Here is a 23,329-nt window from a genome sequence, read left to right as displayed (position 1 = left end):
TGATTCCTGCGAGATTACTGTCATTTTGATTTTATATTTCATTGCAATAATGTAGGCATTACTTTGCCACCAATAGCTTCTCATCTTTCCGATCACTATTTCAATATATGTTACTGTCACCTAGTGTTAAATTCTTAATTGACAATATATGCTAGACTTTCTGAGTAAGTCAAAGTTTTGTCGTGCTCAATATTACAAGAGCCAAAGCCATTCTGATTTGCCTGTCAATGGCACCAATGTATGTCTAGCTTGACTTCATTAACATGTAATTACACATGTCTGGCTATTTATTACAAAGTTCTCTTTCAATTCTAGATAAAAGAAAGGGGAGAAATAGGGAGGTATTTATATGAGGCTGAGAGAAGGTGAGTCATGGCTCCAGAAGCAAAGGTAGCAATAAAGAGGTGATAATGACAGTGCATAGAGAGATTATTGGGAGATTAGGAGCTGGGAATGACCAAGGCTGAAGGCAGTGCTGTTTGACAAAGTATGTGGGGGATGGGTGAAGCAGAGGCAAAATGGAAAACAGGGGAGAAGGGCAGCAAAGGGAGAAGAGGAGAGAAAAAGGTGATGAGAGAGTGGGGAGCGAGAGAAAGAGAGACAATCAAGAAATAAGAGGTCCAGAACAGTGGAAAAAAAAGAAATAAAATAAATAGGGGACTTTAACTTTTCAAACATAGACTCCTTTGCTCCCCTTCTCCCCTGTTTTTCCATTTTGCCTCTACTTCACCCCTCACCCCCCCATCCCCCACATATTTTGTCACATAGGCTTCAACCTTTGTCATTCACAGCTCCTAATCTCCCTGTAATCTCTCTCTGCACTGTCATTATCACCTCTTTATTGCTACCTTTGCTTCTGGAGCCATGACTCACCTTCTCTCAGCCTCGTATAAATACCTCCCTATTTCTCCCCATTTTTTATCTTTGAAAAGGGTCAATTAAGACTCAACATCAGCTCTTTTCTCTCCTTACAGATGCTGCCAGACCTGCTGAGATTTTCCAGCATTTTCTCTTGAGCTCTGGTCTATTCTTTTCCATCACTATTTTAAAACTGATAGAATTATGGTCGCTGACCCCAAAGTGTTCCTACACTGACACCTCAGTCACCTGCCTTACCTTATTTCCCAAGAGTAGGTCAAGTTTTGCACCTTCTCTCGTAGATACACATCCATATACCGAATCAGAAAATTTTCTTGTACACACTTAACAAATCCCTCTCCATCTAAACCCTTGACACTATGGCAGTCCGAGTCTATGTTTGGAAAGTTAAAGTCCCCTATCATAACCACCCTATTATTCTTACAGATAGCTGAGATCTCCGAACAAATTTGTTTCTCAATTTCCCTCTGACTCTGAGAGGGTCTATAATATAATCCCAATAAAGTGATCATCCCTTTCTTATTTCTCATTTCACCCAAATATCTTCCCTGGATGTATTTCCAGGAATATCCTCCCTCAGCTGTAATGCTATCTCTTATCAAAGATGCCACTTCTCCTCCTCTCTTGCCTCCCTTTCTTTCCTTCCTGAAGCATTTGTATCCTGGAACATTAAGCTGCCAGTCCTATCCATCTCTACTTTCCCAGAGTTAACCCATCTATGTGACTGTATCTTTGACTTTTCTCCCTTCCTATTACTGCCATCCATCACACCCCTTTGCTCTTGTATATTCCTCATTGCCATTAACTGTCTCTCCAACCAATCCATTCAGTCTGATAGCATTCACAACCAATGGCATTTATTGCAGATGTAATCCTCAGTAACACGTAAACTCTCCCTAAACTCCCACATGCTCAGTGGTTAGCACTGCTGCCTCACAGCACTAGGGACCCAGGTTCGATTCCAGCCTTGCCTGTGTGGTGTTTGCACATTCTCCCCGTGTCTGCGTGGGTTTCCTCCGGGTGCTCTGGTTTCCTCCCACAGTCCGAAGATGTGCAGGTTAGGTGAATTGGCCATGCTAAATTGCCCATAGTGTTAGGTACATTAGTTAGAGGGAAAGGGGTCTGGGTTACTCTTTAGAGGGCCGGTGTGGACGTGTTGGGCCAAAGAGCCTGTTTCCACACTGTAGGTAATCTAATCTAGGAGCATAACACTCTGCTAAGGGCCATTTTTGCTTCTTTCAATCCACAGACCCAGAAAATAGCCTGAAAAGTTCTTCTTTGCTTGTTGATCTCTACATGGCAACATACTGACCACCTGCTTTATGTACAACATGTCCCCTCCACTCTACAAATACTGGCCTTTCCACTTGTTTCAGCTTCCTCTTTCCCAGAATAGGCAGATACTAGTTTGCACATAATAGTCCTTGCTGGCCTCCTTTTTAATGGCCTTGTCAAACTCATTGCTAACTGTGCTTTTCATTCACCAGTTCTTGTCCTACCCATATTGACAATATGATATATGCAAGAACTATCAGAGCAAGTGATAGACAGATTTTGATTCAGTCTGAAAAGGATGAGGAGTAGCAATGCCTAACCTCACTGAAAATTTATAGTTTTGCTCACCCTGCTCTACACATGCAAAACTTGGGCTGTGCACCAATGTCCTATAAAGAAGCTTAACCACTTTCACTTAAGCTGTCTTCAGAAGACCAGAAGGCAAGACACAGATGCTCACCCGAGCCGGCATGCCCAGCATCTGCACCATATTGAGACTGTCACATACTCAGCTGGTCTTGCAGCCAGAATGTCTCTCACTCAATCACCAAAGTGAATATTTGATAGTGAGTTTGGATCACTATGGAAACAAACTAAACCTAAAAGGATAATCTAAAGGCTTCACCCAGGAGTTTTGACATCACCTTTTGAGCTCTGGGAGTAGCTCACTCAGGAACTTTGCGTTAGCACAACCAAATAAAGAAAAATGCAATGAAAAATCCTGCAGATACTGGAAATCTGAAGTAAGAATGAAAATAGCTAGAAAAGGCCAGCATGTCAGGCAAACAGTCAAATTTCACGTTGATAACCTTCCATTTTGATGACATGTCATCGACTTGAAATGTCAACTCTCTTTCTCTTCACAAATTCTGTGTGACATCCTGAGACTTTCCAGTTTTTTTCTTTTGTTCTTTTTAAAAACTGTGTTAGTGCCTTTGAAACCAAGTATGTGACAAAAAATGTAGATAAAATGCAGCAGAGGAAATTTGTTGAAAATTGTTTCTTGTCCTATTTGCACCAGAATCTTCCCAATGCTGATCAATAATCACACCCACCAGAAACCTACTTAACTCCACAAATGATGAACGTCTTCACGTTGAACAAGATCTTCTGCATTTTGTTTTTGCTTTGTTTGTGATCATGAGCATCTGTGTTAGATAGTCTGTATACAAGTGAGGAATGAGAGTTATGGCTGAATAAAAATGTGCCCATGTTGTTGATCTAGCAGTTTAAAATTGATTTTTTTTTCCACTTTTTATAACTTAATGAATTTAATTGGTTGTCCAGAAGTGTTTTAAAATTTGCTTATCTTTCTTTAGGATGGTGTTGTAACTGATGGAAGTGTTTCTAATGAAGCATTTGAAGATGATGAGGAATATCAAGAAGAATTACAACAGGATGTCCCTTCAAAAGAAGTGGAAATTAAAGTTGACTGGAATTCAGATCTCCCTATCAAAATCCTGGTTCCCAAAGTTACCATTCATAGCCTTATTTTTGATTTTAGTGCAGTTTCATTTATTGATCTTGTGGGAGTCAGAATCATGAAAATGGTGAGTAAATATTTGTTATTGATACAGAAGTGAAAACTGAAAATGCTTGGTTTTTCATAGCATCCAGTAACTTAAAAAGTGCTTCCCAAAATATTTAAACTTTTCTCCCTCAGATACACATATTTCCAATGTGTTTTAGTTTTGGTTCAGATTCTGTGTTTGACTTTTTTTAAACTATGGTGTTCTATTATGGTTTTAGAAACAGCAGGTGAATTACATTATTGATGTATCGCTGCATTTTCTAGTAGATTTATTGATTGCCCTCCTGATCTCCTTCAAATATGGGAGTTTTTAATGAAAGGTATTTAAGGAATAATTTTTCAATATATACTGTGTAAGTGATGCTCACCTGGAAGGGTGAAGCCATTTGGATGTTTATTCAGAGATCCAGTGTTCACATTGGTGAGTCATTTAGAAAGAATTGTGGGTTAGAATTGGGCTACAGGGCTAAGCCTCAATTCAATGACTTGCATCCCTTTTGAGCATACCTTAACATTGATTTTTATCTTGTACCTTCTACTTCTGAAGCTGGGCACAACTACAATTGTAACAATGGTAATCGTTATCTTTGGATGTTCTTTTGGATTTTTGAAAGTATTTTTGAATCTTAAGACCATGAATAAGATATCTGGCTAATTGAGACTGTTCTTATATTGTTCGCAGCAGGAGGCTGGAATATTTCTTATTAATCCTCTTCCTGCACTCAATTTGATGCTTTTTCTATTTTTGAGGGCGAGGGTTGAGAAAGAGGGTCATTCATGGTAACTTGAGCTGGAATCGAATCCATGGTGTTGACTTCGCTCTCCTTTTCAAACCAGCCATCCAGCTAACTGATGCCGTAGCTTAGTGCCATACATTTATACAATGATGCTTTCTTAGCTGAAATAAATTGCAAATCAAAATGAAGAAAGCTTAAAGTCACAGTATAGGTACAGAATATGTTTCACAATTATTGTACCTATACAGGTAAAATACTGTGGAGCACAGTACAGCAGAAACTATGTCCATAGAGATTCCTCTACTAGTAGTACCGGTGCAAACACCAAAGGAATTTAAAATGCAAAGATTGTTTTTTAAAAAAAAGAAGTTTACTTCAATACTTGATGAAAACTGTCTCTTATGGAAGAAAAAATTCATCTTCGACTGAAGAGTGCAGTCACAAATGTACCAACTCCACCAATTCGATCAGTGAGCTGTGCTGATGATGTACCACAGGAGGCACGATGGCCCGAAATTATGCCAGGAAGTAAGAGATGTTAAAATGGGAAATGAGAGCTAAAGGAAGAGAGAAGACACAAAACAACAGGAAACCACTTTGAAACAGAAAACTTTAAAAGGGGAGATTTAAACAAAGATTCCCTGTATATTCTCATTTCCCACACTTTTGCACCCAATTAATCTTTATGTTAAGTTACGTCTACTATGATTATCCACTTGTTTAATCTGTATAACATGGAAATAGAAATAGGCCATTTGATCCTTTATGTATCTGCTGTCCCATTCAATGTCATTATGGCTGATCATTCAATTCAATACTTCTTTCTCCCCTTACCCTTTGATCCCTTTAGCTCTAAAAGCTACATGTAACTCCTTGAGAATATTCAGTATCTTGACCTCAACTGCTTTCTGTATCAGAGAATTTTACAGGCTCACTGGTTTGTTCTTTCTTGCAATTTTTGACTCCATTTTAACTATTTGGCATTTTTCCTAGATTAATATAACCAGGTTAAGTGTAGTTTCCTCGAATTATTTCTCGTCAATGTATAAATGTTGATTACTGTTAATTGCTTTTGTGTACTTGTATTGAGAAACCAAGCTATGAACTCACCAATTTCATACAAATGTATTCCTGTGTTGAATGCATGGTTTTTACCTGAGCAATATTTAAAATCTAGGTGGTGCACAGATTGACTGACTCCTGCTGACATGTTGTTGATTTGTTTTTCAGGTTGTCAGACAATTTGAACGAATTGGTGTCAAAGTGTACATAACAGCCTATGACGGTAATTAGTTTTCATTATTCCATTTTCATTGACTCTTAATTTTTAAAATATTAACATGAAAAATCATTTGGAATAAAGTTTGTATTTAAAACAAAAATTAATGAACTATTATCTCCTCTTCAAATCAGGCTTCTTTTATTCTTTCTAAACCAGTAATTAAAAAGAAAAAAGATTATGCTGATCTGAAGCCTGAAACTGATAGATTTCAGTCTGTGTTCTAAATGCAATGAGTGATCTCAGTCCTCACTCAAAGTTGTAGCTCCCTTCCTGAAAAATATGACTTAAGTTAAACAACATGAGAATGAGAGATTCCAATGGGAATCTGTTAAAATGGGCATATCCCTTCAGATATTAGTGTGCAAATTGCAATACAGTAAATGTGTATTCCTAGCTGAAATAATGTGCAAAATGACAAATGACTAAAAATAAAAGAAATGCTGTATAAATTGGATATCTATTCAGGCAGACCCTCTGGTTCAAGGATAACCTGTTCTTGCTCCAGCTTGCAGGGTCTGACGTGCCTGATTGAACCAGTGCACAAATGGTAGACTTTGCCACATGTGGAGTTGGTGTTGCTTGAATGGCCTGTCTGTTCAGCGAGTTGTTTGGAGGTGTTTGCTCTTCTACCACCTTAACATCTCTGCACAGGATTGCTCTCATGTATTGTAGTGCCTTCTGAATGAGTTATCTCACAATTTTGGTTGGTTAGCAGAGTCAGTAGAGACTTCAGGATGTTCAAGGATATGCCTAAAGATGCTTCAATGGAAGTGGCTTTAAGTGATTAAAGTGTCTCTGTTTCTGTCTGTCTCTCTGTCTCTCTCTCACTGTCTGTCTCTCTCTCTCTCTCTCTCTCTCTCAGTCTGTATCTCTGTCTCTCTTTCTCTTTCGCTGTCTCTTTCTCTGTCTCTCTCTGTCAGTCACTGTGTCTCTGTCAGTTTCTATGTGTGTCTCTGTCTCTGTCTCTCTCTCTCTCCTCCCTTCCATCCCCTCACCCCAGACATCAGAGTAAAACCAGCTCACAGTCAAGAATTGTCTTTTTGTGTAATGGAGTGAGCAGTTCAGGATTCAACTTGTCTGCAAAATAAACCAGTTGGGTTGCATTCTCTTTGATAATTTTGCTTTAGTTCTAAAATTACACTTGTCATTCCTTCAAGCTTGAATTAAGACCTGTGGTTCAACTTGCTTCAAAATGTGTCAATCAGATCATGGCACCTGACATAACAGTGCACTGTTTTTCAGTTGTCATTTCACAATGACAATGCACAATGAAGCAAAGTAACACATGATAGCACTAATTGGAAATTGAAGATGAAAATTGAGAATACCAGCCCTATATGGAAAACCAATCCGGAAAGTGTCTCTGTAGATACTGAGGTTTGTACTGTACACAACTGAGATCCTCCATAGTTGGATAGCCTGTTGAAGCTATTGAGGCTAACACATGAATACATTAAGTGCAAAGCACAATCACCACCAATGGAAGCATAATTTCTGAGAGAATCAGGAACAGCAGGGAGTTTTTTTTATTCTATTCATGGGATGAGAGTGCAACTAGCAAGGCCAACATTTTCAAGCCCTTGAGCTATACTGTTAAAGAAGATAACTTTATCTCATGTGGCATGAGTTTGGGAAGGAGGAGTTTCCAGGATTTCGATCCACTGACCGTGAAATAGCAGCAATATCTCTCCAAGTCTGGCTGGCAAGTGAACTGGAGATAAACTTGCAGATGATGATATTCCCAACTGTCCATTGCTTTTGTTCAGCAAGTTGGAGGTTGCAGGTTTGGAGGATACTGACCTTATTTTTTTCAGGAAGGGACATACTAACTTGGTTTTGAAGTGGAGAAGCAAATATGCCGAGGTTTGTTTCCTTATGTCTGCATTTGATTTTGCCCTTCAGAGAGCTGAGTACTTAGTAAGAGAATTGGAGGGGTGAAATATCATTGCTGTCACCTTTGTGTTTACAAAGTTAAAAATCAGGTTATAGTCCAACAGGTTTATTTGGAAGCACTAGCTTTTTGAGCACTGCATCTTCATCAGGTGGTTGTGGAGTATAAGATCGTAAGACAGAATTTATAGCAAACGTTTACAATGTGATGTAACTGAAATTATATATTGAAAAAGACCTGGATTGTTTGTTAAGTCTTTCATCTTTTAGAATGAACATGTTGGTTTCAATTCTTTCATGTGTAAATTGCAGAACATTTTTAAAGTTACATTCTCAAGTAATCTTTAAGAATTGGTGCCATGTTAGCCCAGATAATGCATTGAAGGTGTGAGGTGCCCTGTGTGAGACTGCCTGTGTCACAGTGTTCAGACTAATTCTAACCTAAAAAACGGATTATGGTTCGGGGCCAAATCCACTGAGTACCACTAGAACTTAAATTCAACCAACACATCTCAAATTTGGTTACTATGACTGGTATCATCAAACAACATTCAGCTTTATAAGGAAAAGACAGGAGATTGACACAAAGTCAAAATGCTTAGACACAGTTTGTCAGACAGCCTCCTTCTGCACCATAACAGTTGTGATTTTGTGGTCAACACCTGCTTTGTTTCCCTAATGTCACTTTATTTATAGGAGAGAATCAGCCACCCTTACCTGGTCTGGCCTGAATGTGATTCCAGACCCACGGCTACGTGCTTTGAAATGGTCTTAGCAAGCCTCTCAATACCTGGGTACTTGTGGATGGGCTACACAGCTGGCATTGCCAGCTTCACCCACATTCCACAGATGAATTGAACAACTACACTTGTCAGCTTCCTTAGAATTTAAAAAAAAAAGTAGGATTTTTATTTTAAAGAGAAAGAGAGTCTGTCATTCAACTGGACCCTGACGCATAGAAGCAATTGCTGAAAATGTGTTGCTGGAAAAGCGCAGCAGGTCAGGCAGCATCCAAGGAACAGGAGAATCACGTTTCAGGCATAAGCCCTCTCGTATAGAAGCAATTATACAGCGTTGAGACCTCGGCATCCACAGCAATCACAATTACCTGAAATTGGTTGAGTCAGGTAAGTATATTACTGTGCTCCAGAGCAGCAATCAACGCACAAGATTTGCTGGTAATTTTTATGGTTAATACTCTCTATTTATGTAGCCCTCCCTAGTTGTAATATTAGTAATCCGTAGATAACTTTCTAATATTTGGACGGTTACCAGTAAGTTGTGTAATAAGAGAATTCCTCAACTGAGAAAGTATTATGATTAAAATTGAGTCTCTGATTTTAATATTTTTTAAATTATTCTAAATTTCAGACCACGTTGTGAAGAAAATGGAGAGTTGTGGATTTTTTGATGACCATGTTAAAAAGGACATCCTGTATCTCACAGTTCATGATGCTGTTGTTTACATACATACTCAGACTATGTATAAAGACATAGAAGATCCTATTTTTGAGAAGGTGGGAAAAAATTGCATCGTTACTCGTTTTCTGGTCCAATTGATAGGAAATCTTGTAGGAAATCCATAGAAGGTGTCGGGGATCACAGACTGTTTACTTGCAAATTCTGTTTGGGTACTTCCTGTAGATCAAATCAATCTCTTCATCCTCTTCTATAGTGTTGCAGCAGTTGATGCTGACTATTTTCACTTCATGAAGTAACACTCCCTTACTATTCAGTGAGTATCTATTTAAATGGAAGCAATGAAGAGTTGGTTTGTGAGAGGAACAGAAATTGCATTTTGAACTGGAATTTTGCAGTGTTTTTGTGTTTTTCTTGTTATGCTTTTTAGATTAGCTATGTTTGGACCAAATTGTGTAAAGCATAAACATTCAGATGCAAACTTTTAGATTATGGAGGAAAGAATGAAATGTAACGGAGAATGTCCGTTAGAACTGACAATTGTACGATTCTCCTTATGACCTTCTGTAATAGTAGACTAGTGACAGATGGAACACTTATAAGGAAAGGAATGAAAGCTTAAAAAAACAAAAAGGTACTATGTAATGGCAATTTAATGAACAACAAATCAAATTTTTGGGCTAAAATACAACTGATTATGATTCAACAGTATGTGTGCCAACTCAGGTGTACCAAACATGGAAATAAATAAACAAAATAATATTATTGGATGAATAACCAACAGTTTTGTAGAAATTTCCTTGTACCATTTATAATTCGTAACTTGCGTCACTTATGATTTTAACCAGGAGCCCCATCCAGAGCTCAAACTTCCTCAGCAAATGGAAAGAATTCCCTCCCCCACCCAACTCCTTGCATTTGGCTGAAACAGTTTGTAAGAATGTAGTGATGGCACTGGGAGGTAATTGAAACAGGCTTGCATTCTGTCTTGTCACAGAAATACTTAAACGATACTGTGCACGCCTAAAATATAACAAATAATACTGTAGATACAGATCTGACACTGAGTGCTGTCATTAATTGTAATCTATATGACCTTGTTAGTTGCTGAACATTCTATTCATTGTGCTTCAGAAAAATATCTTGGCTATGTTTAGTGTATTTTAGGACAAAGACACAAAATACTAAATGTTGTGTTAAAATTAGACATCTCATTTTCTGTCAGATATAATAAACCATCTTTCTGCCTTTGGTATCTGCACTTGCTATCCTTTTTCTGCTTCAGAACAGTAACATTTACTAATCTGATTATTTAGATATCACTTATGCAGGAATCCAAAGAACCAATTCCATTGTCAGATCAGGAAGATGATGTGGAAGAATTGGAAGATCAAAATCAGGTAAATGCTTGGATTTAAAATATCTTATTAATAGTAGCCTAAAACCGAGTTGCCTCTTCATTCCCTGGAGCACAATTTCCCTTGATAGAATGATTAGCCTTTTCTATCCCTCATTTTGCTGGCACCTAAGTTGCAAAGGTAAATGCATCAGTTTATTGAGAAACTGCAAACATAGTTGCTTATTATAAAGTGCAGCATTGATCACAAATTGTGCAGAATATACTGGAAATGATTTTGCAATATGTAGTCTAGCCGTCTGTATGCAATAAGCTACATTTGTTATTTTGTAACTAACTTGTATTGAACAAATAGATTAAAATATCGTGACCTACAGACAAATTTGGCCACAGATCAGTTAAAGTGTAGTACATATAAGACAAGATACTCAGGCATATATACATGTGATTGCAAGTTCAATTGGAATTCTCAAAACTGAGACCAATGTCTCTGGAGTTTGGTTGGCTACGTCTGTGAAGAAAACAGAGTAAATGTGGATAAATTAAAGTGGAAGTGCAGAGCAGCAATGATCTACTAAAATAGCAGAATAATAATCCGAGCAATTCCCATTGCTCTGGGAAAAATAAGCCAGATGCTGTTATCTGGATCATACATAGTGCATTGTAATTCTAAATGTGAGAAAGAGGTGGTATGAGACAACAATTTTAGACGCAGAAGGAAGATTTAAGACAGATTTAGAAGAGGAAAAGAGATTGGAAATGAGGGGAGGAAAAGTGAAAGAATGAACGAAGAACATCTTGCGGCATCTGTGGAGAAAGAAATAATGGCTTGGATGTTGCGAGATGGTTTTTAATCCCCTGGATGGGAGTTGCGCATGAGGACCCTGTAGAATCACCATCATAGCAGACTCCAAAAGATTCCCGCTATATGTGGAAGCCTTCAAAAGTCTCAGTTTTAAATCGGGGAATTTGGAGGTTTTTAATGAAATTAAGTAAAATAGTTAATCAGCAAAAGGTTAGAGTATTAAGTACACAGTGTAACTCATGTCGATTACACTGCTCCCATGCCTTCTACCAGTTCCCAAGACTTTGCCTCAAACCCTGCCTCTGGACCCAGTTCAAACATGCGGGTAGGCCACCACCACCAGCAACGCCAACACCCCTGATTGGACCTTGGTTGACCAAACTGATGCCTTGCTACTATACTAGACCATTCCCATTGTTGGCCACGACCCCTCCCTTCTGGCCTGACCTGACCCAATTCAACTCAGCTGGACCCAACCTGTTGTTCCCATTTTCTGCCCTCACTCTCACTGAACTTAAGCAACTGGCACCCAGCCACCCTGACTTAGCCTGAATACTGCATCATTTCTCTTATCACCTTACACCCAGTGCCCACCCCTTTTTTTTTACTTGGACTTACACCAACCTGGCCCCCTACTTACATGCCACACTGCCCCTTACTTACCTGGCATTCTATCCCTGGCACATTATTCCCACCTAGCTGGCACCCTACCTCCTACCAATCTGCTGTCCTACTCCTGGCATTTTACCCTTCCCCAGCTGGTGCCCTACTTACCTGGCACACTGACACCCTAATATTACACTTGACTTAGAGATTCTTAACAGAACTTCCCCTCAACTGCAGCTGTCAAAGTGGCAAGCACTATCTTTTTTTCCAAATTTCAGAATGTGGTGGCTGACAGCTGTGAGAACAGGATGTGGTTTGTCTTCCTCTTGACAGTTCTGTGCCACATTAGGCTTGCAGAGCTCTTCTTTCTTTTTAAATAAGAGTCTTTATCCCTTGAGATTTCCATTCTTCAGAAAACCTGTTCCAGAGTTAATGTTTTGAGTCTAATGTGACTCTTTGATACTGAAGAGAAGTAGGAATCTGATTTTTGTTTTTGCTACCAATAAAAAAAAGTGGGGTTCAGGCATGTGAAACTGAAAGGTAACTCAGGGAACTGTTAGAATGTAAGGGCGGTAGAGATCTTTGGTGGCGTAGAACAAGGGGAGTAAGAGTTCTGGTTCAGATCATGGGAGACTTCAATATGCAGGTGGACTGGGTAAATAATGTTGCTAGTGGATCTAAAGAAAGGGAATTCATGGAATGCTTACAGGATGGCTTTTTGGAACAGCTTGTCATGGAGCCCACAAGAGAGCAGGCTATTCTGGACCTAGTGCTTTGCAATGAACCAGACTCTATAAAAGATCTTAAAGTAAGGGAACCCTTAGGAAGTAGCGACCATAATATGGTAGAGTTCAGTCTGGAGTTTGAAAGGGAGAAGGCAAAATCGGATGTAATGGTGTTACAGTTGAATAAAGGTAATTATGAGGGCATGAGAGAGGAACTGACTAAAATAGACTGGAAGCAGAGGCTAACCGGGAAGACAGTAGAGCAAAAATGGCAGGAGTTTGTAGGTATAATTGAGGACACTGTACAGAGGTTCATTCCCAAGAAAAGAAAGATTAACCGGGGAGGGATTAGACAACCTTGGCTGACAAAGGAAGTCAGGAAATGTATTAAAGAAAAAGAGAGATCCTATAAAGTGGCTAAGAACAGTGGGAAATCAGAAGATTGGGAAGGATACAAAAGCAAACAGAGGATAACAAAGAGTGTAATAAGAAATGAGAGGATCAAATATGAAGGTAGGCTAGCCAGTAATATTAGAAATAATAGTAAAAGTTTCTTTCAGTACATAAGAAACAAACGACAGGCAAAAGTAGACATTGGGCCACTTCAAACTGATGCTGGAAGCCTAGTGATGGGAGATAAGGAAATAGCAGGAGAACTTAACAAGTACTTTGCGTCAGTTTTCACAGTGGAAGACATGAGTAATATCCCAAAAATTAAAGGGTGTCACGGGGCTGAGTTGAGTATGGTTGCCATTATGAAAGAGATAGTGCTAGAAAAGTTAAAAAGTCTTAAAATTGATAAATCTCCTGGCCCCGATGGGATACACCCTAAAGTTCTGAGAGAGGTGGCTGAGGAAATAGCAGAGGCATTGGTTGAGATCTTTCAAAAGTCACTGGAGTCAGGAAAGGTCCCGGATGATTGGAAGATGGCTGTTGTAACCCCCTTGTTCAAGAAAGGATCAAGGCAAAAGATGGAATATTATAGGCCAATCAGCTTAACCTCGGTTGTTGGTAAAATTCTAGAATCTATCATTAAGGATGAGGTTTCTAAATTCTTGGACGAGCGGAGTCTGATTAGAACAAGTCAACATGGATTTAGTAAAGGGAGGTCATGCCTGCCAAACCTGTTGGAATTTTTTGAAGAGGTAACAAGTAGGTTAGACCAGGGAAACCCAGTGGATGTGGTCTATCTAGACTTTCAAAAGGCCTTTGATAAGGTGCCACACGGGAGGCTGCTGAGCAAGGTGAGGGCCCATGGTGTTCGAGGTGAGCTGCTGGGATGGATTGAGGATTGGCTGTCTAACAGAAGGCAGAGAGTTGGGATAAAAGGTTCTTTTTCAGAATGGCAGCCGGTGACGAGCGGTGTCCCGCAGGGTTCGGTGCTGGGGCCACAGCTGTTCGCATTATATATTAATGATTTGGATGAGGGAACCGGGGGCATTCTAGCGAAGTTTGCCGATGATACGAAGTTAGGTGGACAGGCAGGTAGTACTGAGGAAGTGGGGAGGCTACAGAAGGATCTAGACAGGTTGGGAGAGTGGTCCAGGAAATGGCTGATGGAATTTAACGTGAGCAAGTGCGAGGTCTTGCACTTTGGCAAAAAGAATAAAAGCATAGACTACTTTCTAAATGGTGAGAAAATTAATAAAGACAAAGCACAAAGGGATCTGGGAGTGCTAGTCGAGGATTCTCTAAAGGTAAACATGCAGGTTGAGTCCGTGATTAAGAAAGCGAATGCAATGTTGTCTCTTATCTCAAGAGGGTTGGAATATAAAAGCAGAGATGTACTACTAAGACTTTATAAGGCTCTGGTTAGGCCGCATTTGGAGTACTGTGTCCAGTTTTGGTCCCCACACCTCAGGAAGGACATACTGGCACTGGAACGTGTCCAGCGGAGATTCACACGGATGATCCCTGGAATGACAGGTCTAACATATGAGGAACGGCTGAGGATACTGGGATTGTATTCGTTGGAGTTTAGAAGATTAAGGGGAGACTTAATAGAGACGTACAAAATAATACATGGCTTGGAAAAGGTGGATGCTAGGAAATTGTTTCCGTTAGACGAGGAGACTAGGACCCGTGGACACAGCCTTAGAATTAGAGGGGGTCATTTCAGAACAGAAATGCGGAGACATTTCTTCAGCCAGAGAGTGGTGGGCCTGTGGAATTCATTGCCACGGAGTGCAGTGGAAGCCGGGACGCTAAATGTCTTCAAGGCCGAGATTGATAGATTCTTGTTGTCTAGAGGAATTCAGGGCTACGGGGAGAACGCTGGTAAGTGGAGCTGAAATGCGCATCAGCCATGATTGAATGGCGGAGTGGACTCGATGGGCCGAATGGCCTTACTTCCACTCCTAGGTCTTATGGTCTTATAGATCCAGGTGTTGATAACAGAATAAAAGTCAATTTTGACTGAAAGGAAAAATGGGATATTGGATTTAATTTTGTTCAGAGAAAGGCAAGAGGAGGAGAGAGAACAGCAGGGAAACAAAAGGCCAACAGTAAATTTTTTAGAAACCCCTTGGGGAAAATAAACAGCAAAAATCATTATTGTGCTAGCTTTCATAATCTCTAGCATTGTATATTGTTTATAATTGTAGTTGCGATGAGAATATTCATAATACCCATTACCCTCTTTTTAGAATTGTCAGGATAAATAGTGGTTACTTTCCAACTTTGTGTTCCTGTCAGAGAATGCAAGTTGGAAGTTAAGTCATGTGAAGCTTAATTTTCTGATAATTTAAAGTGATATGTACAGGTATGCTGTACGTGGCTGTCCATTTTGTCACTTGGCTGCAATGCTTCCGACTGGATTGCACTGTCAGAAAATTATGTCTGGTATCCTTTTTCTATTTCTTGAACTTGGAAAGGTTAGATTGACCTGACAGACACATTAAACCCATTTAGGCAAGGCAATTTGAATCCAGTTAAACATGTGTTTCGCAAGAACTGAGTATTACAACAACCAGTGTTCACACTGGCACCCACCCAGGAATAAACTCAATTCATAGGTGGTTGAAAGCAGGAGCAGTATCTTTGTTATAATTTGGGTAAAGTATAAGAAAAACTATGCTTCATTTACTATCAGTTCTTAACCCAGATGGCTGTTTACAATGTTGTAGCTTCTCTTGGTGACTTCTCTTCCTGCATTTTGTTTCAAAAATTCATCATATGAACAGTGGTATACATTTAAGTGCTGAAGAACCTATTTGTATTTGCCATACTGAGTTCTGAAAACTTTGCCGAGTTCTCTATTCCTGAAAACCTCAGTTTATAATGACAAAATGTAATACCCACATAGAGGTTTCTTATTAGATTCTTTCAGCTATAATTTTAGTTAGCTGATTTCAGCAAAGGTGGCATTTCTTAACAATTAGCTTAAGAGGAGGATCATCATTCCGGATTCCATATCCTTGTGTCTGACTCTAACTGTATGTAATTGGGCATTGGGTGAAAATACAGCTAGGTGTCATTGTCAACTGCATGGTTCCACCCATGAAGAATGGACGACCTAACCAGCTATAATGGAGCAAATGATGTTGAGAGAATGATAACCTGGTTATGGTTCAACTGGTTGCTGAATAAGTTGGGAGATCGCTTTTTTGTTTTTTCAAGCACTTCAGAATATCAAAGAATCTTTTCCAACCTATGAACAAATACTGCAGATATAACGGAGTATCTTGAGCAGGATTCTAGTGTGCCTCAGCATCTGAGATCTGAAACCCCAACATCTGAGTCAAGATTTCTGCTTCATCAGCTTATCCAGTGCTACCTGGAGGGAGTGCAAATGTTGATTTCAAGCTTCTTTGAGCTTCTCTACAGTCTGTTAACGTTCACTGTCTAAGATCACATTTGAAGAGCAGCTAACTTAGGAAGTGTTGCACTGTCTCTGAGAGAAATAAAATTGGTGAACTCTCTAAATTCCTCAAATATTTTATAGTTAATACTGTAATGATCTTTAGCAAAAGCAGAGTTTTGTAGTTTAATAGACTTAGGTAGTCTTCCTTTTCAATGTTGTCAACCTTTGTCAACCAGAAATCGCTGACTAGCCAGTTAATAGTAACCACAATGATAATTCATATGTACTAATCTTATTGGAAAATCCCTTCTACACAATGCAAGTCAATGGATTTGATGTGGGAGTTTACTTAAACATCTCCTATCGTTATTTCAAAAAGGCTTGCTTTCTGCAAAGCTTGGAATTCTGGTAAGAATTTGTCCAACAAAGCCTGTATGAATGCAGGTTCTAAACTCTTTAACAGTTACAAGTGGCACATTGACTTCTTCAGTAATGTACAGCAAGATCTGCATGACCTGTGTTCTCAGCTTATGAAGTTTCAAGCTACTTGCCACGTTCCATGAAATGCTTGGATAAAATTGCTTTAATTGGTTGGTCTTCCTCTTCATGGCTTACAGCAGTTATTTTAATAGGTAGAGCTGCTGTTGAAGTTCATTGTTTGCACTTTTTTCCATGCTAGTTTAGCAGAACCAATGAGCAGTAACCAAGGAAATAGAGCACATTCAATGGTCAAAAATCACATTCATGCAAATTATTCTTAGTATCTTAACAAAGTGCACAAAAGGATGAAGGTACTCAAGCTTACGCAGTGTCAGTGTGACCCAAAATCACAATTGCTATGCCATGCCCCTTTGTTTTAAAAAAAACTAGAGTCACAATTAGCTACATTTTGCCTCGTGGCTTAAAGATAGGTGTTCTAGAAAATCAGTTTGTAGCCATTAATGGTGGTTGTGAATTACATTTAAAATTTTAATTGTTATCAAATTTTAACATTTGTCTTTTCTTTTGGTGGTTGCATTTCAATTTACTGTCCTGAGATAAGAGTTGTAATACTCTATTCCAAATATTTCTTCACAGGGTCACCGTGGATTCAGCTATTAAAGAATATATATCCAGATGTCCCAAAACAGTGCAAATTTCCTGGCCATCCATACATGATTATTATTTAATACAGATTCAGTGCTGTCTTCCATACTATTATGCAACTAGAACATGAATGATTTTTAGTAAAATCTATATTGTTCTCAGAATTTATTTTTATGTACATGTATAGAAGAAATTACTTATTCCTGTAATGGTGGTGATTTTTATATTTGTCTGGGTATTAGCTATTCATGGTTTCTCGATATACTGGACATCATTTTGTATAGGTATTAAAGGCATGATGTTATTAACAAGCAAGAAATGATGCTGCACTGTAGGGTAGCCTAAAGAAAGCTGCTGTCATTGTCATATAGGTCAAATTGGTGTGTAACATGCAGCATCAAATTCAGTTTCCAGTTTCCTTCTGATAGCATGATTCATTCATTTTCGAAAGCGTTTTCAACATAATACTGCAAAAATAGATTTTCTGTGGTAGCCAAACACTTCCATGTTTCTTACAGTATAATGGGCGCCTGCTATCATTACCTGTAGTAGCAGACCCTTTTAGGCTACACTACCAAGGTACCAAAGTCAACCTCTCCAGGAGCACTGAATCAACAAGAACCATATTACCCTTAAATGTGATATCTAACCAGTGAATTCTCACTAGGCATAGAACGCTACCTTCTAAAAACTTTATCATCTCTGTGTTACCAGCTTACTTTATATACACTAAGGTATATTAAGTATATACACTAAGAATGTTCTAAGCCTTACAGAAATGGATTTGGCTCACTGGCGTGATTCTGCCTCTAATGTCAATTGAAAGGTCTGACTGGCACTAGCTACAGTGGCTAAACACCTGGAGCCAGTTAAATACCACTGAGCAGCAAATTAGTGAAGCTGGCGGGATTTTCCCGACAGCAGACAAGCCCCCAGCAGAGGTCAAAGAACTGGCTGGTGAATAGAGGTGGCCTCCTGACAAGAGGGGGTCAGTGTGGCCTCCTTTTATTTTCCCCTCTCCTACTCGCTTTTGAGCCAGGTTCAAGAGGATAGTGCCTGACCCGTGGAAAGGCCACCTTTGACAATGATGGCCTGAAAAACGTGGCAAGACTTATTGTTTTGCACTTTTTTTTTCAATTATTCAGTTTCCTACCTGCATTGGTAGCACTCACTTATCTCAGTGGGCCTGCTAACCAGAAATCACTGCAGGTCCTCTGATTTCACTTTATTTCTTTAGTCATCCTGCTCTCCATAATTAGATGGAGCTTCTTAACTGACCACCTGCTGGAAGGCTGTAACTGTTGTCCCATCACAATTTCCAGGTCCCTGACCTACGGGAGATCCGGCAATCTCTCCAAAATCCAAGCACAGGATTTTGATTTTATACAAAAAATTCCAAAGCCAAATGCTTTTCTGCGCAGAATGTTCAGTGAATTGTTCACAATTCAGACTTTTTAAAAATGTCTATCTGAACTGAATTCAAAGCACAGCATAGAACATTGCTGGGTATGATGAAAATGAATTATTGAATTGTAAAAACTTTATATTTGATAGCTTCTGATAATATGCTTCATTATCCAATAATTTGATTGTTAGTGGTATTTTTAGTTATCTTCAGTCTTAAATAGTATTTTAATAATACAGCAGGGAAAAATGCAATAAATGTCAAGGAAATATTTTGGCAACAATTGTTAATTTGGGAGTTTTTTGTTATCAAATAATTTTTGTTTGCAATAGTGATGGTAAGGTTTAAAGCATTAATGATGTGACTAGTTAAATGGGATCTGTTTGGTTTGGTTTTTATATCTAGTTTACCCACAAAATAGAATGCCAGGGGTCTGATTTTTTAGAAGCATCGAGATCCAACTGAGCACTGTATTCTTAACTGAATTCTGATTGATGTTTTATAGTCTAATTCTGGAGCCTAATCCACCTAATTGGGTGCTATTTTTCTAAGAAGGCTTTGTAAAAACAAAAAAAAAATTGGCTATCAATAAAAACTATTGCGAGACAGCTAACAAGAACTATATCTCTTTCATGTAATTTTGAACTTCATAGCAATATAATCCACCTAAGCATGATAACCAATATGCATTTGTAATAAGTTATGTCTAGTTTTATATTTGATTTGTTGTTCATGAGCTCCTTAGCTCATAACATTGAAAAGATAAGAATATGCCTTTTCAGTCACAATTTGAAAGGATTCAGTCAATCTATGATGTTATCAATAGGTATGTTGATGCATGTAAAACAGTCAGTTTTAAACCTGTGTGACCTATTGTTAAGATGTGATTTACAATATTGTATACAATTCTGAGTGCACCAACTTCCAAATGACATTGGAGAGACTTCAAAGCACATAATTTAGTCTTATTCTAGGGCTTAAAGTCATAAAGTCTCTAATGAGAATTTTGAGCTGAATTTATTTTCATTCAAGATAAGAAAATCGCAAGCATAAATAACTTGAAGTCTTGAAATGACGATGGATAGAGAATATGACTAGAAACAGGAATTTTGAAAACAATGAAGATAGAAGTAAAACAAAGTTAAGTCTTGAATAAAACTAGAGATTGGAGTTTTCTTTGAATATTAAACAGACTGACTAAACTCCAGTAAAAGCAGTTTGTGCTCTGTTTTATTAAGTACACTGGAAAACAATAGTTCACGTGCTGATAGAAGCATGTGGGTCACCTTTGGAGAAGTTAAGTGTGTGTTTTAAAATATGGATTAATATTTCACAGATATGTTTGTATCCCATTTGTGCTTGAGACAATTAAGAGTGTTAATCACTTGGAGGTTTCTCTGGTGAACTGTTAGTTGGGTAAATCCCACATTGATGTATGTTGTACACAGTGAAATTGACGTCTGAAAATCATTTACTACTTCATTTTCTGTGTGAAGAATTTGGGGAAGTGGTTGTCAGATTTTTCACTTTTTAATGCAGTTTAAAATGAAAGGACAAGCTGGTTAAGTTCATTCCTTCCAGAAGCTTCAACTTTGGTTCTACTCTGATTTTGTATTGAATTTACTGTCACGGATTATTTTTTAAATGTTCTAATTAAAGAATATTGAATTTTTGAGTTATGTGAAATTTATTTTTTTGGTTGTTTTAAATCTTTCTGAAAACCGTGAATTTATGAAGCTTAAGTTTTACTAATTATAAACTTTCTAACAATTTTTTTCAGTTAAGTCAAAGTTATTATATACTATACTTAATTTAGGATCCAGATCAAGTTTCATGATCAGCTGTTACTGAAATTTTCTTTGTAAAATGGTTCCAAATAATTTTCACATTTGGTAGAATGCATAAATTGATTATTCCTATAAATATTAGTTGATTAATACTCATTATAAATCAGTCCACTTGCTTGCTGGAAACATTTAATAGATTTAAAACCAGCTGGTTTAATACCAATGTTAAAATAGTGGACAGTATAATGTTTTAGATGGTCTGTAATATTTTAATTTCTAGTTATCTACAATTAGGAGCTACAAAATCCACAGTACTAACAGGATAATTTTGTTTGTCCTGTTCTCCAATATGTGATATTTATGAAACAAGATGATGTGTTGTAAGCGCAATATCTTGAATTTAACCTGCTGGTGGGAACATTCAGTGCCTTGCTTATCAGACACCCGGGATGACACATTGCTACTGCCAAGTGTTGTTTTAATTTTAGTCACTATGAATTCCAAAGCAGCTGTTTTCTAAAGTGTCTGTGGTGCTGGTCAATCTTATGGGGTGTTCATTGGTAAAGGCATTGGCTTACATGTGCAATAGGCAGCCACTAAAACACGGCATCAACTGATTTGTAGCCAGCAGTGCAGTTTTGGAACTCAACATGCCAGCTGGTCATGCACTTGACATCCGCGGGAGAAATAAAACCCCACCAGTGCTATGCAAAGAGAACATTAACTACATACAGAAGGGTGTTGACATTCAATGAAATAAAACTTGAGGTGGCATTGGAGGACAACCTCTGAGCATGGAAGATTTCACTGTTGATTTCATCTCAGCAAGTGTGAGAGCAGTCTGTACTGGTTGACAGTCAACAAGAAGGGCATCAACAGTGGCAGAAGCGAGTGAGTGAATGCACTGAAAATGTGCAAAGAGGATAGAGATTGTAAACTGATAGCTCAACCACCATTGGTGGAACAATGAAAATCAAAGGTACTCCAACAGTCTAGAATTAGATGAATGTGGATATTGTCAGAGGATTGTGGAACTGGAGGAGGCTTCAATGAACCTTTAATGACTGGAGAAGAAAAGGCATACGGGGGTTCACAATCAGGCAGAAAATTTTAAAATCTAGGTGTAACAAAATCAATGTAGATCAACAAGCACTTGGATGTTAGAGGATGAGGACCTAGTCTAAGCTAAGACAAAAGCAGCAGCATTTTGGATGAACATCATTTATGAAAGATAGAAGGTTGGAAGACCAGCCAAGACTGTGGTGAAATGGTTAAAGTTAGAGGTAACAAAGTCATGGTTACATTCAAATGAGCTGAGGCAGAATAAAGTTGAGGAATATTATGGAGTTGGATGTAAGCAACCTGAGTTGTGTAAATACATATCCAGAAATCCCCTCAAGGTCAAGTATGACAAGTTTGGAAACACGTTTGGGCTTTGATTGTGGTCATTAAGATGGATAGCATTTGTGAACACGTTTGGGGTGAGAACTGAAGATGATGGCTTCAATATTTACTCAGAGTAAATTTCTACTCATCCAGCATTGAATGTTTGAAGAGTGGCCTAATGATGTTAACAGTGGAGGTGAAGGGAGAGGTTGTGTTGGGCCAGAACTGGTTGACGGCAACATAAATGCAATGCCTTCGAACAGAGAACATAGAATGTTATAGTGCAGTACAGGCCATTTGGCCCTCAAGTTTCACAGGTCAGCGCAATTATCTGAAGCCCATCTGGACTACATTATTCCATTATCATCCATATATTTATCGAATGACCATTTAAATGCCCTTATAGTTAGCGAGTCACCTACTGTTGCAGGCAGGCATTCCACAGAATACTCTGAATAATGAACCTATCTCTGACATCTGACCTATATCTATCACATCTCATTTTAAAGCTGTGTCCCCTCATGCTAGCCATCACCATCCAAGGAAAAAGGTTCCATTACAGATGTCATCAAGGGGCAGTAATTATATCAGAAATAAGAAGGGGCTAAGGATAGATCCTCAGGGAAAGTCAGGGTAATGGTAGAGGAGCAGGAAGAAAAGGCTTGCAAGTGATGCCCTGGAAAGGAAGATGAGAATCGAGTCTGTGTTCCAGCAAGATGACAATGGCAAAGCATTGGAGGAGGATGGTGGGCAATGCAGGCAGGGTGACTGTCATTTTTGGTGCCAGCCAACCTAGCATTTTTTCAGGGCTGGAGAGATAAACAGGCTGGTTCCTGGTCATAAGAGATGAGGTGACCTGCTGACCCTCCACTTTAGCGAATGAACTGAATTAATTTGAACCATCTCCTAAGAAGGGAATTTGGTGCCTGCCAGTCATTTCATGTGACACCCCTCCTTCCACCCAACCACTTTGAAAATGTGCCAGTAGACGAGGTGTAAATTCCACCACATAGTTATTGAGAAAACGGCTGAGTCATGTATCATTTAAAGTTGATTTATAGCTGGCAGAGCTGCTCTCCAGATATTATACAAGAACTCACTGCTTAAATATTTAACTTGCTATGGATCGTCTACAATGATGTTCATAGTAGTTGATCACAGTTATAGAGGAGATTTGGAGATGATGGGGTCTGGAATGCAAAAAATGGAAGTGGCAGAACATAAATCATGTTCATTTCAGTATACTTTTAATGACTTCATTTAATACTGTTTTGGGAGGCAGGGTTGTATTGTTGGTCTGGGGAGATAGGCAGTACTTGAGAGAAATCAGGAGGGCAAAAAGGGACATGAGATAGCT

General features: G+C 38.6%; 1 protein-coding gene across 5 annotated transcripts in view; it reads left to right on the top strand.

The window, feature by feature from the left end:
* The window catches only part of slc26a4 (solute carrier family 26 member 4), a 65,319-nt gene extending 44,843 nt beyond the window's left edge, over positions 1-20,476 (top strand). For all 5 annotated transcript variants that reach the window (XM_043713675.2, XM_043713679.2, XM_043713676.2 and 2 more), the window contains exons 17-21: positions 3,474-3,704; positions 5,653-5,707; positions 8,966-9,111; positions 10,330-10,413; positions 17,386-20,476. In XM_043713675.2, coding sequence (XP_043569610.1) covers positions 3,474-3,704; positions 5,653-5,707; positions 8,966-9,111; positions 10,330-10,413; positions 17,386-17,409 — 540 coding nt within the window. In that variant the 3' untranslated portion in view covers positions 17,410-20,476. The remainder of the gene's footprint in view (positions 1-3,473; positions 3,705-5,652; positions 5,708-8,965; positions 9,112-10,329; positions 10,414-17,385) is intronic.
* Positions 20,477-23,329: the final 2,853 nt, after the last annotated feature.

The sequence above is a fragment of the Chiloscyllium plagiosum genome, unplaced genomic scaffold, assembly GCF_037043375.1.
Source record: "Chiloscyllium plagiosum isolate Xiang-an unplaced genomic scaffold, Cpla_swu_hap1 HiC_scaffold_23, whole genome shotgun sequence".
NCBI classification, from domain to species: domain Eukaryota; kingdom Metazoa; phylum Chordata; class Chondrichthyes; order Orectolobiformes; family Hemiscylliidae; genus Chiloscyllium; species Chiloscyllium plagiosum.
The sequence above is the reverse complement of the archived record's forward strand: the minus strand, read 5'-3'. Positions and strand labels throughout refer to the sequence as shown.